Source organism: Silene latifolia, chromosome 5 (assembly GCF_048544455.1).
Source record: "Silene latifolia isolate original U9 population chromosome 5, ASM4854445v1, whole genome shotgun sequence".
Taxonomy (NCBI): domain Eukaryota; kingdom Viridiplantae; phylum Streptophyta; class Magnoliopsida; order Caryophyllales; family Caryophyllaceae; genus Silene; species Silene latifolia.
Genome location: NC_133530.1, coordinates 3,105,343 through 3,121,373, shown reverse-complemented (window position 1 = coordinate 3,121,373; position 16,031 = coordinate 3,105,343). Strand labels below are relative to the sequence as shown.

The 16,031-nt window shown below is 45.2% G+C and overlaps 1 protein-coding gene across 1 annotated transcript; it reads left to right on the top strand.

Annotated features, from left to right (window-relative positions):
- The first annotated feature begins 9,873 nt into the window (after positions 1 to 9,873).
- On the top strand, positions 9,874 to 10,821 carry LOC141657953 (uncharacterized). The gene is made up of 4 exons (XM_074465343.1): positions 9,874 to 10,088; positions 10,190 to 10,316; positions 10,406 to 10,535; positions 10,643 to 10,821. Exons 1-4 carry the CDS (start codon positions 9,874 to 9,876, stop codon positions 10,819 to 10,821), a joined length of 651 nt encoding a protein of 216 aa, XP_074321444.1.
- The last annotated feature ends 5,210 nt before the right edge of the window (positions 10,822 to 16,031 follow it).

The window sequence follows — 16,031 nt, the reverse complement described above, 5'->3', positions numbered from 1 at the left end:
GAGGTTGTGAGCGCCGTGTGCTTTTGATTGCCCCAGGTCTTTGACAAACTTGGTTGATCATGTGGCGGCGGAGAACGAATACTTAGGAGTTTGTTGAGGAAGATGAATGGGCAGAGAGATTTGAAGGGGCGTGTTGAAGACGCTTGGTCACTATTGCATTGATTGACGTTCAACTGTTGCAACGATTGACATTCCGTGGTTGCATGTCCGACACGTGTCCGTTGTTGATTGGGCGACGTTTCATGGGTTGTGCCCTGATTGGTCCTTCTTCATGGGCCTTCCCCTATAAATAGGGCGAGTTAGTCCCCGAAATTGGGCACCAATTTCATTTTCTCTAAAATTTTCTTCTCTCTAAACTTTCAAGGGCTTCTTTCTCTTCTAATCTTGAGTCGTTACTTGGCTAGTACTTTTCTTCAAGGTAAACAACCAAATTTCTCTCTTTTTAACTTGTAAGTTTTGTTGTAAACATGTCTTCTGCTGGTGCCGGACCTAGTAAGCTCTGCGCCGGGGTTCCCCGTCGCGTCTTGATGAGGAGGAGATACTAGACGCCATCCCGATAAGGTCTGGGGGCCCTAGGTCTCCGTCTCCCGAAGTCGATCCAAAAGCTTTGGAGGGTTGGGAGGATGATGATGTTGATGATGAATGTGAGGAAAGGATTCCTTCTGGTGAAGAGAGGCGATTCATCATGGATCACGGCGAGGCCCGTAAGGTCCGCCTTGACCGTGCTTGGACCCATAAGTTCGCCGATTGTTCTGCGAGACATTTTTCGAGGGCCATTTCCACTTTGGCAGGGGATACAAAATTGTTGTCCCCGAGGAGGGTCAGGCCGTTTGTTGCCCTCCACCGGGTTGCACCAGCGTATACATCCGGCACTTGGAGTACGGGCTCCGGTTTCATCCGAATGACTATGTTATGGCCATCATTAGAGCCATGAATGTCGCCGTTGCCCAACTGCACCCGTTGGCTATTAGGACCATAGTCGGCTTTGTCTGGCTCTGTCTCTTCAAGGGGGAGGTCCCAACGGTTAATTTATTCCGTCGGCTTCACCACCTTCGACCGTCATTCCCCGGTCGCGTCGGATGGTACAGCGTGCAAATGGAGCCGGGTTACGTCTCCGTCGATAAGCTTACTTCTTGCAAAGACGGAAAGATCGGTGGGTGTACGTTGAGGTGCTTGGATGACTATCCGCTGCCCCGGTCCTTTCGACGAAGTTAATTTGCGGTGCGAGAGTAAGGCGGAGCGTGACAAATGGGTCAACCGGAATAAGCTTAAGATGGACGCCGACAAGGTCCCTCTTAATGAGGATGAGAGGGTCAGCGATGAGGCTTTTGAGGCGGACAAGAGTGGGGTGCCGAAAAGATGGATTTCCCAACGCACGATCATTCTTCGGATGAGTTTAGCTCTGCCCACGTCGGCCTCATACCGGTCATAGCACAGGGTGAGTGGGGTCGGTGTGAGGCCCATCTTGGCTCTCAATGTTTCTGTTTCTTGAATTTCGATTTACTTCTACTTAACTCTTGCTTTGTTTCCTTTGCGACCACTTTGGACCGGACTGCATCGAGGATATCCTCCGGAGAATGAGGCCGCACAAGGATAAGACCGTTGCTTGATTTGCACCCTAAGGCTCGCCCGTGATCGCAGGACGTCGCCGAATGATCGATGGATCGGCGGTGAAAGGCTTGAATGTGGAGGCGGTCCAGGCGAAGGTTGCTAGTAACATGCCGCGCCGAACGCGAAAACAAAGCCTTCGGCGGCGACGGCGTCGACATCGATTCCGCCTCCCATCCCTTCATCCGAAGGAGACGGTGGTGATCGTTGATATTACCAATGGGAGGACTCCGATGCGGAGGGTCTCCCCTTGTCCGTAAAAGAAAGAGCCCACCCCTGCTGCTGATGCTTCCGCTGCTATCACTGCTGCGATCTGCTGGCGAGGAGATGCGTCCTCCGAGCAAGAAGGCCAAGCATGGTACAGATATATCCTGTGGCTCAGACTTAGCCGGTTCATTAGGCGTTCCTGATGACAGGCTCTCCGATATGTCCATGTATACTGACACGGACGTTTTAATTGAATTTTTGTAGATCAACCGTCGGCAGCCGCCGTTCTCACTTTGTGCGGCAATTAGAGAAGCGGCGATAAGGCGGGTGATAGAAATGTCACCGTTGACTCCTTACTCCGTAAGGTTTCCCCACCGAGCTTGTGGCGGAGGGGATGAGAATATACAAGAGGTGGCGAAATGGACTCAGCTAGCTCTCCCACATTATGGAGCAAAAGAAGACCATGGCTGAAGCTGCCCCACAGCTCGAGCGGCTAAGGCTGGAACTCGACGCGGCGAACAAGGAGGCTAAGAGGGCCAAGGCCGAGGTCAAGAGGCGTCCGTCTTGAGAGAAAACTCGGGAGGACGCTGAAAAGGAGTCCTTGCTGAGAGAGCCAAGGCCGAGGCTACGGCGGCTGAAGCTGCTAAGCTGCTGGAGATGCGTGACCTCGTTCAGAAGCACGCCGACCTTTACCGTACGCAGAGGGACGAATTTAGGGGCTTGTTCCAGGTCCAGGGGAAGGTGGTTCGGAACAAGGATGCTATCATCACCCAAAGAGAGGAGGACATTGAGACGCTCCAAACCGTTATCCTCCCTAACATGTGCGCCCAATACCGGGACCTGGCCGAAGAACCCGCCAGGGAAGCGATTGGGGAGCTCTTCCCTCTTGATGGCTCCTTTCCGTGGGACAAATTTGACGAGCTGTTTGATGATAAGCTCGAAGCTAAGGAGAAAGCCGCGGAGGAGAAGGCCAATGAGGAGGTAAGGGTGAAGAAGGAGGAAGAGGTGGCCGCGGAGAAGGCAGCCCTTGCTGAAAAGGCCAAGGAGGTCAAAGAGGAAGCGGAGAGGATGAGGGCAGCTGAGGCTGCTGAGGCTGAGGCTGCCAAGAAAACCGAGGCTGAGGCTGCTGAGAAAGCCGAGACTGCGAAGACAGCTTCTGAGTCGCCCAACAGGGACGACGCTGCTAACGCTGTTGATGACAAGCAGCAACAGGCGTAGGGAGACGGGCGGTCGTCACCAGGCTCCCCCGGCATCTCGGATAGCTTCATCTGTTCGGGGGCCAATTATTAAGCCTTTCCTCCCTGCCATCTTTTGGCGCTTAAATGATATGTCTGTAATCTTTTGCCTTTCTTTTCTTTGTATTTTGTACACCTTTGGTAGGTTGTGTTTTGGCTTATCCCTATGGGGACGGCCGTCGTCTCTATTCTCCTCACTTGCAACCCGTTGTCATTTTTAATAAGAGTTTGCTGATTTTGCCTCTGGCTCGGCCGAGGTCTTTTCTTGTCTTCGTCTGAGTTGTCTTCTTACGTTATTAATTGAGCGCTTCTTTTGTTTCCGCCTCGGCCTGGCCGAGGCAGTTTATAGTGCGTATCTCAACTGTGTTTAACGTTTCTAAGGCATGTTGATCGCTTTCGCGAGTATCGACTGTGCTGGTAGTGACTGCCGTGACGCCTGCTTCCTTATAGTGACTGCCGTGGCGTCTACCTCTTGGAGTGACTGCTGCGGCGTCTACCTCTTGGGGTGACTGCTGTAGCGTCTACTTCTTGGGGTGACTGTCGTTGCGCCTATTTCTTGATGGTGACTACCGTGGTGTCTACCTCTTGGAGTGACTGCTGCGGCGTCTACCTATTGGGGTGACTGCCGTAGCGTCTACTTCTTGTGGTGACTGTCGTGGCGCCTATTTCTTGATGGTGACTGCCGTGGCGTCTACCTCTTGGAGTGACTGCTGCGGCGTCTACCTCTTGGGGTGACTGCCGTAGCGTCTACTTCTTGGGGTGACTGTCGTGGCGCCTATTTCTTGATGGTGACTGCCGTGGCGTCTACCTCTTGGAGTAACTGCTGTGGCGTCTACCTCTTGGGGTGACTGCCGTAGCGTCTACTTCTTGGGGTGACTGCCGTGGCGCCTATTTCTTGATGGTGACTGCCGTGGCGTCTACCTCTTAGAGTGACTGCTGCGACGTCTACCTCTTGGGGTGACTGCCGTAGCGTCTACTTCTTGGGGTGACTGCCGTTGTGTCTGCTTCTTGATTGTGACTATGGGGGAAAATGAACATTTTGATGGAAAACTTGGACGATTTTTCATTAGATAAAAACGTGCGTCGGGGTGCCCACAGTTGCCTCGGGCACCTCCGCCGCTATACAAAATTTTTCCCGAGATTGTCCGTCCCAATGGCTTATCACACTACAAGAAAAACTAAAACAGGCGACCGAAATTTGGCGACTGATATATTCAGTCGCCAAATTGGCGACTGATTTTCAAATTGGCGACTGAAATCAGTCGCCAATTTGGCGACTGTCTTTTTTAAAAAGGGAATCAAACTTGGCGACCGAGATTTTAAATTTGGCGACTGATTTATGTGTAGTCGCCAATTTGGCGACTGAATTTCAGTCGCCAAAATTTAAATCAGTCGCCAATGTTTTTAGTAGAAACCAGGCTGTCATTTTTTAAAAAGGGAATCAATTTGGCGACCGCGTTTTAAAATTTGGCGACTGATTGAAGTGTAGTCGCCAAATTTGGCGACTGAAATGCAGTCGCCAAAGGGCTTTTCAGTCGCCAAATTTGTTTATAGAAAAACGGAACTCCTCTCTCCTGCTTTACTCTTTCAAACAAAAAAAAAAAAAAAAAAAAAAAAAAGAGAGAAAGGCGGGCGACGACAACAACCACACAACCACACCACCACTTCCACCACTTCCACCACCGTGACCACCGTTCTCATTGCCTCCATCACTCTCTTTAATTAGGTTAGTTTTTTTTTGTTTAATTTCAGTTTAATTTGTTTAATTTGTTAGATTAATTTGTAGTTAGTTTGATTAATTTGTGGTTAGTTTGTTAGATTTATTTGTAGTTAGTATGTTAGATTAATTTGTAGTTAGATTTAGTTTAATTTGTGTTTGAATTAAAAGGGAATGATTAAGGGGGTTTGTGTTTAGGTTTAGGGTTATGGGTGGGGGTTTGGTCGGCCGTGGGTGGTGGCGGTGGGGGAAGGGTGGCCGTGGGTGGTGGCGGTGGGGGAAGGGTGGCCGTGGGTGGTGGCGGTGGGAGAAGGGAATTATTGTTATTATTATTAGTATTAGTATTATTATTAGTATTAGTATTATTATTATTATTGTTATTATTATTATTATTATTATTATTATTATTATTATTATTATTATTATTATTATTATTATTACTAATTAAACCGCCTTATTATTATTAATGTTAAGCTAAGTGAAACCGTCCTTTGCATTAATGGAATTAGCTAAGTGGAACCGTCTTTTGGATTAAGAGAAATTATCTATTAGCTAAGTAGAACCTTCTTTAGGACTTGATTTTGATAAATTTAGTTTGATAATTCATGTTATTGATGAATTGAGGTAGAATAACCTTGTTATTTTTGTTTTTCTTTTCTCTTTTTCGGGGGTTGTCACCATGTGCTAGGCACCACCGTCGCTGTAGTCGTTGCTTCTTGTTTTCTTTTCATTTTTGCTTTTACTTGATTAGGTAACCTCCTCTTACTAGTTACTTTTTAAATTTACTAATTTTAGTTCAAATTATGTTACGGACTTTAGGATAGAAGCCTTTACTATGTGGTTGAATTGGGCTATTGATTGACTTAATTAATTTAGTACTTGATTGTGTTGTTGTTTGATTTGATGTTGACTTAGTACCGTTCAAGAATTACTCATTAGGAGTAATTCTTGAATAGTCCCCATTTTGGGACTGTCTTTGTACGTTTCAAGTCATTTAGGTAGTAAACACGTACTTGTGATTTATTAATGAGGAATGAGTTTGGTGGCGATCCCTTTAATGTTCTCCGAATACATGTATATGTGTATTTGGAGAACTCAAGGGAATTGTCCAATTTTTTCCTCATTAATAAATTACAAGTGTGTTTGCTAGTGACTTGAAACGTACATTGACGGGTTTAGGTTGGAGTGATAAGGACCCCATTTGAAGATGGATTACTTATTGACAATATTTATATATTGTTTTCATATGTTTATTGTATAATGTGGAGTATAATGTTTAAATTTTGTATTTAATATTATTGTTATTTTTTAAAAATGTTTAAATTTCTTTGGGGTCTTCTTTAGATTAAAATGAAGAGATTGGAACGTTCATGGATGTATGAAGGAAGATTAGACCATTCCAATAAGAAAAGACGTCCTACCGCTAGATTTATAAAGGGTGTTAGCGAGTTTATTGAATTTGCTAAACAACAAGATGAATATGACTTGGTAGACAAAAAACTTAGGTGCCCTTGTGCCAAATGCAAAAACCTGAAATACCAACTTGACATTGTAGTAGAAGAACATCTCATTATAAACGGGTTTAAGCCAAATTATTACAATTGGATTTCACATGGAGAAGCATATTCTCCAATTCATGAACAAACTCACACCCAACAAATACAAAATGATGAGAACCCATATAGATAGATGGTTGTTGATGCTATGGATTCCACTATTTTTAATAGTGATGACCATACAACTATTTCTGAAGAACAACCGCCACACCCACAAGCAAAAGCCTTTCTTGACATGTTAAAAGCCTCGAAAAAACCCTTGTATGAAGGAAGCGAAATGACATTGTTACAAGCCACTTCTAGGCTAATTACCTTGAAATGTGAGTTCAATATGCCATTTGTTGCTGTTGATGGCATTGCCTCGTTCCTTGAGGAATCTTTCCCCGATGATAATATCATGACCCGAAGTTTCTATACTACCAAAAAAGTAGTTAAAGGTCTTGATTTACCGCATGAAAAGATTGATGCATGTCCCGAAGGATGTATGCTATTTTGGAAAGATGATGCTTTGCTTGACAAATGTAAAGATTGTGGGGCGGATAGATATGAGACAAGTGAAGGAGATACAGTTTTGGTGTTGAAAAAAGGCAACGGTAGTAAGAGGGCCAAAAAGAGTAAGAAACCAATAGCATGTAACCAATTGTTTTACTTTCCTCTCGCACCAAGACTTCAAAGAATCTATGCCACCAAAAACATTGCCGAACAAATGAGATGGCACAAAGAAAACCCACGTGCTCCAGGGAAGATGAGTCATCCTAGTGATGGGGAAGAATGGAAACGATTTGATCAGATGTATCCTGAATTTGCCAAGGAACCCCGCAATGTACGACTTGGCTTGTGTACGGATGGATTTGATCCTTTCGGTAATTTTGGGAGGAAGTATTCTTGTTGGCCCGTTATGGTCACACCATACAACTTACCACCTTGGTTATGTATGAAAAGACCATTTATCTTCTTGTCACTTATTGTTCCCGGACCAAAAAGCCCGAAACGTAATTTGGATGTTTATTTACAACCATTGGTGGAGGAGTTGAAATATTTGTGGGAAGTTGGGGTGGAAACTTATGATGTGTCTAAAAAACAAAATTTTCAACTTAAAGCTTCCCTTTTGTGGACAATAAATGATTTTCCCGCCTATGGTATGCTATCTGGGTGGACTACACAAGGACAAAAAGCATGTCCTTGTTGCATGGAGGAAAGTAAAGCATTTTGGCTTCCCAATAGCAAGAAAATAAGCTGGTTTGATTGTCATAGATGCTTCTTACGAGAGGGAAATCCACATAGGAAGAACAAGAAAGCTTTCACAAAAGGTAAAGAGGTGCTTGATGCCCCTCCGAAACGAGTGCCTAGGGATGAGATATGGAAGACGGTATGTGATTTACCATCCCCTATTGATGGTACCGAGGAAGAATTTAAAGAATTGAAAAAGCAGAAAAACGGTTGGTTTAAAAGAAGCATTCTTTGGGACCTTCCTTATTGGAAGACAATGTTGATAAGACATAATTTGGATGTAATGCACATAGAAAAGAATTTCTTTGAGCAACTAAGTGACATGATCATGGATGTAGAAGGTGAAAAATGTGATAGCATTGCTTCTAGAAAAGATTTGCAGAAATTTTGTCATCGTCCCAAATTACACATTCGCGGCGACGGGTCTAAGCCAACATCCATTTTCACTCTCAACAAAGCTAAGAGAAAAGTATTGTGTGAGTGGTTACAAAATTTGAAGTTTCCTGATGGGTATGCATCGATTTTAGTCGATGTGTTGATCTTAAGAAGTCAAGTTGCAAGGCTTGAAAAGTCATGATTGTCATGTATTCATGGAGCGATTATTACCCGTTGCTTTGAAACACCTCGTGCCGACAAACGTTTGGAATGCAGTTGTTGAGATTAGTCAATTCTTCCGAGATTTATGTGCCTCTTCAATATGTGTTGATGACATGATTCGTCTGGAAGAGCAAATACCACAGATATTGTGTAAGCTTGAAATGATCTTTCCTCCTGTATTTTTAACTCCATGGAGCATCTACCGGTTCATTTGCCATATGAAGCCAAAGTTGGGGGACCCGTCCAATATAGGTGGATGTATCCATTTGAAAGGTAATTAAGATAATCTAGCTACTTTTAAATTAAAATTAATAATAATAACTAATCTATTTATTATATGTTAACTTTATTATTAATAAAACTCATCATTAACTTTTATAGGTTTCTTAATCATTTGAAGAAAAAAATTGGTAATAAAGCTAGGGTGGAAGGTTCTATATGCAATGCTTATTTAACGGAAGAGATTGCAAACTTTTGTTCTCTTTACTTTGAAAAACATATAGAAACCAAAGCAAAAAACTTGAATGTTGAGAAACCGGATGAAGTAGACGGAAGCTTACCAGAATTTTTTCAAACTCAAGATGATGAAGGGTGTTCATCAAAGGGGCAAACACGATATTTGGATGATAAAGAGTATAATCGTGCCCACCTTTACGTGCTATCTAATTGTGACCTCTTGGAGCCATACGAAACACAGTTTGTTAATGATTTCATTCAGAGGAATCCTAATATAAGTAAGGATGATGTTTGGGACAAACATGAGGACCAATTTCCATCATGGTTTTGAAAACATGTAATTGAGTTGAATATTCAAGATGATTTGATAAGAAGTTTGGCTTTTGGTCCTTCAAAAATGGTAAGAACGTGGAATCGATACTCGGTTAATGGGTTTAATTTTCAAACATTCAACCACGGTAAAGGTAAGGCTAGGTGCAATTGGGGGGTTACTATTTCTTCTCTTGATGACAACGAATACTATGGTATAGTTGAAGATATCTTTGAAATTAGTTATAGTGGACGTGACCGAGCTTATAAAACTGTCTTATTCAAGGTTGACTGGAAGGATAATTCTGTGGCTGGAATGAGAGTACATGAACAATACAAGCTTGTAGAAGTGAATCGTACTAGAACATACTCTAAGTATGATCCATTTATACTTGCACATCAGGCTCATCAAGTGTATTTTGCTACTTATCCAAGCACAACAAATGATAGAAATCAAAATGCGTGGTGTGCAATCTTTAAGACAAAGGCACGGTCACAAGTTGATACAACTTTTTTCCAAGAAGAAAACGTTTCAAATGAAACGCTTTTGTCTCCACCCGATGAAATCAACTATGAGCATGAGAATAAAGATGGTGAAGACATGGAAGAGGAAGAATATTATGATGTGGAAGAGAGACTGCCGGGGGAGGATGAGGCGGAGGAGGATGAGGAGGAGAGAAGGGAAGAAGAGGAGGAGAGGAGGGGGGAAGATGAGGTGAGGAGGAGAAGGGAGGAGGAGAAAAGGAGGAAAGACGAGGGGTTTGGAGATGAAGATGATTATGATGATGATGATGACGATGATGAGGATGAGGAAGAGGATGAGGACGAGGGGTTTGGAGATTAAGATGATTAAATTGGTATAATTTTGTACTCCTCAAGAGTAAATTATTAAAATTTAGAAGTCTGTATAATTTTCACTTATCATTATTTGTGTTAATTTTTATTTGTATTACTGCAGATGGCTGGAGCTGGAGCAGGTCGAGGTAGGAAGCGTGGTGGCTTCTCAGGTTCTAGACAGAGTACGCGTCCGGAGCAGGAGGAGGAGTTTGTGCAGGAGGATCCGATGCAGACAGACGGTGACGGTGAGGAGAGTGACGCTACCGACGAGACACCACGGGTGCCGATACGGTACACTTCGGATCATAAGATGATTCTTGAGCCGGCGGGATTATGGTAAGTTTTATTCTTTATTAGTCTACTATTTCGTTTTTTTTTTGTTTTTTATTTTTTAAATAATAATTGTTTGTAATTTTACATGTTCAAAATAAATGCAGGTTTATGGACGATTGCGTGGTACGAGGTGTCACGAAAAGCACGAAGACTAATTTCGTGGGTCCAATTCCTACATCGTGGACACAAGCTTCTCCTGCACAAAGAGATGCGTGGTTCAATAACTTTCGGGTATATATTTTCCGTATTTCTTTGTTTTAATAACCAAGGTTATACTTTTATAAATACTAATATGAAATTTTGTCGCTTTTTTTTTGTAGCAAGCATATGCTTGGTCACCGTCTCAAGAACGGAATGTCCGTATCAGGTACGAGGAAGTCGGTACTCGACGATATCGGGACGTGATTTGGAAGGTAGTTAGGCGCCCAAAGGAACCAGAGCACATGAAAGGTATTTAATTAACTTGTTTTGTTATTTGTATTAATTAGTATATACTCTCTTATATTATAAATAATATCAGTAACTTATTAGTTATGATTTCATATGTGTAATTGCAGGTGACAAGTATGAAGGCTTAATAAAGCATACCAAAACTCCCGCTTTTCAGAAGAAGTCTAAGCAAGCATCCCTCAACAAAAGAGGAGGAAAGGAAGACGCCGTGAACGAGCCTACTCATTACGCGGGTTCACGATCGTTCTGGAATCGTATGTTGGGGGTAAGTTTGTCTATTATTTGACACTTTTTTTTTTGTTTTCAATGCAACATGTTTATTTTATGTTAGATTTTTTGTTGATTTTCTAACATGTATGTTTTTTTTTTCATTCGAGAGGAAAGAAGAAGTCACAATGCCGATTGCGACGGTGCATTTTCGAACTGTTTTCGGACACGCATTCCAGGGTTGACCACAAAGGGGTTAGAACTTGGACTAAGCCAAAAGACAAGCAATTATATGTAAGTTTCCGTAACACTTAATTTTTGTTAATTTACTCTCTTTTAAAATGTGGTATATAAGGTGGTTACCATATTAACTTACAACCATTTGTTTAATATTGTAGGAAGCATTTGAACAAGAAAAAGCCGCCAATCCGAAACTCCTGGATAATGACATATGGTATAAGTTGGTGGATGGTTTCAAGAAAGGGCACGTGTATGGTACCGGAAGTTCAACACCGGCTTTCTATGAGAAAACGCGTAGGAGATCGACTTCAACAATTCCCAAAGAACACGTATCAACCGGAATTATTAGTCAACTTCAAGGTCAAATAAGAGAGCGTGATGAACGTGATGCCAAACGTGATGAAGAATTGCGCCAAATGAAGGAAGGAATGGCAATGTTTGAGACTTGGTGGCAAGGTTGTAACCCCGGACCTGGACCCAACTACGATCCAAATGATCCGCATGGTCCACATGGGGGGAGTGGAGCCGGTGTTGGCTTCCAAGTAGGATGATTGGGAGGTTAGCTTAGCTTGTAAGACTTGAACATTTAGACTTGAACATTTAGAATAGCTTAGCTTGTAAAACTTTCATTTTCAATATATGAAATGAAGTTTGAGAAATTGGGAGGTGTTGGGTTGAAATGTATGGTGTTGTGTGTGTTGAAATGGGATGTATGGTGTTGTAGAACATCGGTTTGTATGCAGGTTGTAAATTTTTGGCTAGCAATGAAAACGAAAAAAACCACCAAAACATACAGTGGGTTTGGCGACTGATTTGCGATTTGGCGACCGAAATTCAGTCGCCAAATTGGCGACTGATTAAAGGTAGTCGCCAAAATGGCGACTGAATAGCAGTCGCTAAATCCCAATTCAGTCGCCAAATTTGGTCACCAAAGTGGCTACGTCACCCAAAAAGGCGATCGAGCGAGTTGGCATTTGGCGATCGCTATTCGATCGCTATTTTGGCGACTATCTTTAATCGATCGCCAATTTGGCGACTACCAATCGCCGCCATTTTTGGAATTTGGCGATTGATTTGGCGATCGCCAAATTTGGCGACCGACTTTAGTCGCCAAAGCTAGAAAAGGCGACTAAGGTCCGCGATCGACGTTTGGCGGCGATTTCGATCGCCAAATTGATTTTGGCGATCGATTTCGATCGCCAAAATCGATCTTTTTTAATTCTTTTTGTAGTGTCAAAGGCGCACCCTCCATGTCCTGCATCGGCCGGTGTGTCTTGAGAGAGCGTCGGACACAGGAATGTATCTTGTGTATCCGGAAGGACTTCAATTTGGCGGTGTCGGCTTTTACCCTTTCCGGGTATCTTACCATCCCGTCGTCTCGAGCCTCATACTCTCCCCTGATTCGGTTGGCCACCGATAGTGAGCATGTTTTTACCACGACGTGCTCCGCCCGGCACCTAGCTAACTCGACTCCATTTATCACCGCCTCATATTCGGATTTGTTGTTTGAGGCCGAGAAGGTAAATTTCAAGGCGTGCTCAAACACGTCCCCGTTTGGGCCGGTGATAAGGATGCTGGCTCTGAGCCGTTCGCCGTAGGGGACCCATCGGTAGTTATTTCCCATATGCCGGGATGCGGTTCTTCTTGGTCGGTCGGGGTTCCTTCAACCATGCCGACGTTGGTATTCATCGGATCGCCCTCCTGCTGCAAGGATGGGCTCTTCCCCTTCTCTGACTTCTTTGCCACTTTGAGGGCTTGCATGTTGCACCCTCGGGCGGATATCCGGTGTTGACCACCTCGTCCTTCTCGTCCTTGGAGACGAGCTTATGCGCTTCCCCCGGTCCGAGACATACATCGTGTCGGGGCCCGGATGGACATTACTGCGTCGGCCTCGCTCCGAGTGACTCGGCCTATGAGAACGTTGTAGGCGGACGAGCCGTCGATGACTACGAACTCAGCTAGGATATTCTTAGCCGCATCTCCCTCGCCGAACATCACCGCAATCCGATCAACCCTGGGGGTACCAGTGGCCCCCGGAAAAAATCGTACAACGGATTGGTGCGGGGCTCAAGTCTTGAACTTTCGACCGAGGTTGAGAAAGCACTCCCTGAACATGATGTTCGTGTAGGCGCCTGTGTCAATCAGGCACCTCTTGACCAGGTGGTTGGATATGTCCAAGTGGACTACAAGTGGGTCGCTGTGAGGGGCGATGACTCCCTCGTAGTCCTTCTTCCCGATAGTCATGTCGGGGATGTTGGAAGCGGGGACCGCTGTTTTGGGCACAAAGTTGATGGCCCGATACGCTCGTTCGGTGCCGTTTGTGCCCATGAGCGGACCCACCGTTCTCGTTGTCCCCGATGACAACATGGATCACTCCTATCCGTTCAAAGACGGATTTCTTATTTGAACCGCCGGCCTCGGTCTTTTGGCCTTTGGCAACATACTTGCCGAGGCTCCCTTCCGGATCGCTCTTCAATGGCATTCTTCGATGCGGCGGTTGTCGATAAGGTGACCGGTGTGGCCGTGGTACTCACGATCGGCTCGTGTCACCGTCTCCCTTCGGCTTGGGGGCCTTTCCCACTTTTGGCCCTCGTTCTTGCTCGGGCGAAGACCTCGGCGGCGATACGACCGGGGGTGTAATCACCGTACGCTTCGGTAGTACGTTCCCGAACCTCCCCGCGCCCGCCGAGCTCATTTCTGGCGGACTGTCAAAGCCGTGACCTATTATTGTCACGGCGTCCTTCATCCGGGTTGTCCTCCCGGCGCTCTTTCTCTCGAGTGCCCGGCCTCGCTGGGCCTACCCAGTCTTGTGATAGTCCTCCACTTTTATGGCTTGATCGGCCATCTTCCCGGCGGACTCCGGTTCAGGCCGCCGCACTTGATGAGCTCATTCTTTAGGTCCCCTCTTGGGAGGCCTTTCATCGCCGTGAAGGCCGATTCATTGTTCGACTCTCACGAATCTGCTGAACCTTGGCGTCGAACCTTTTCACATAACCGGAGAGACTCGCCTCCCTCCTGTTCGATAGTAAGGAGGTCCGATGTCTCAACGGCCCTCCTCTTGTTGCAAGAATATTGGGCTAAAAACGTGTCCCTTAGGTCGGCGTAACAAAGATACCGACCCATCGGGTAGCCCCTTGTACCAACTTTGTGCCATCCTATGCAGTGTCGTTGGGAAGACTCGACACCAAACCTCATCAGGTTGCTCCCAAACCGACATGTAAGACTCGAAAGCCTCGGTGTGGTCGGTCGGGTCGCCCTCTCCTTTGTATGCTATGGGTGGCAACTTCACTTAGTCGGACGGGGTATCTAGGACGTGGCGTTGAGGGGTCGTCGACCACGTGTCGAACGACACGCGGCGATCGGCTCCTCACATCCCTAGTCCTGCTCCTCTCCCCGTGGCGGGAAGGGCTTCTTCTCCGACTCGGTGAGTCGGGTTTCTTCTCCGACTCGGTGAGTCGGACTCCTTCTCCGACTCGCGAGTCGGACTTCTTTCACTCCTCCGGGGAATGCCTCGTCGGTCTTTGCGGCGACGCGCGTCCTCCCCGCGAGTGCGGGAAGGACTCGTGTCTACCACTAGCATTCAGGCTCCCCGGCGTCTTGACAGGGGCCGGCTTCCTCCAAGGTGCTCGTTCAAGTCTCTTGAGTCACATTACAGGCCCTGGTCTCCTGGACGGGTTCCGCCGCTCTTGTCGGTGTGACAGTGTGAGCCGACGTACTACCAATTAGGTCCAGGAGTAGCTTCAGTTTCGCTGCATCAACCACATGTCCCATGATGGTGACCTGGTTGGCGGGCAGCGGCATATCTGGTATTATTGGCATCCCGTACTCCGGTTGAATTACCCGGCGGTGGAGGGTCACGCAACTCCGCAATGTGGACGGTATCGTCTGGTAGAATTCGGTTTCGTCAGTTACGAATACCTCTTGTTGTTTTGACATCTTCTTAGCTTTTTGGGTGGGTTTTTGTTTTTGTTTAGGAATGAATGTGACTAGCTTCTAGTATCTCTTCTTCACAGACGGCGCCAATTGTTCCGGGTGTAATTCTAGAGCAGTTATTTGTTACCACCCGTGCTTGTAGAATGACGTCTTTGGTTGAATCCTCCTTGCGGTCTCCTGAAACGATGAACAAACTGAGGGCTCGGCTTTGGACCGAGCGATCTCACTCCGACGCTCAAGTCAGTAAACTTAGAGAGATAAGTTGTTGTTACTTGGCGAAGTATATATTGTAGAGAGATAAGGAAGATATTACCAGATGAATAGTGATTCTTAGGTTAAATTGTGGATCTCCTCCTCAATGAGAGTTGAGGAGTATTTATAGACTTTCACCTTTTGTCACGTAGTGGCCAAGTGGCTAGCAGGTGGAAAGACTGATCTACCCCTCGGCCGAGGGACCCATGGCAGGCCGGCGGGCCCTGTTGACTCACCGCCGATGGGTCTTGGATATGAGTTCGCGGATGTGTGCCTCGGTGCTAGTTGCCCCGCCGGACCCAAGAGACAGCCGACAGTGCAAGCGTCGGTTAGGCTGTCTAAGTCGTTGACTTGCTGTGGATATCTTTGACCTTGCTCAATATGTCGACTGGTCAGCGGGTGCAGAATATGCCCCATCAGTAACAATGGTAACAATGAGAAAAAGTATGAACAATTAAATAATCAATCGACTCAAGGAAATATTTTATTTATTTAAATATAGGCCGGATAAAATTAACGGGAATAATGAATTTAACGAAAAAAATAGAGGAATTAGTAAAAGAAACAATAGTAACCACGGGAGTAGTGAACGTAATGATATTCAGAAAGAATGTCGTGAAAGTAATAATATTAATAGCGGGGTAGTGAACGTGTCTCATAATTTGAAAATAAATTTTACATTTCATCATAATTACAAGATATGCCGTAGTTAAATATATTACAAATAGTAAACGTGTGAGTTAGACAACTCCAACATAGTTTATTTCATTGAAAATAAAATTTAATTCAGAACAGAGTGAATGCCGGGCGGCGGACCAAAACCTAGTCTTATCATAATGTGGAATATTTGTGTGGGGTCTTTTC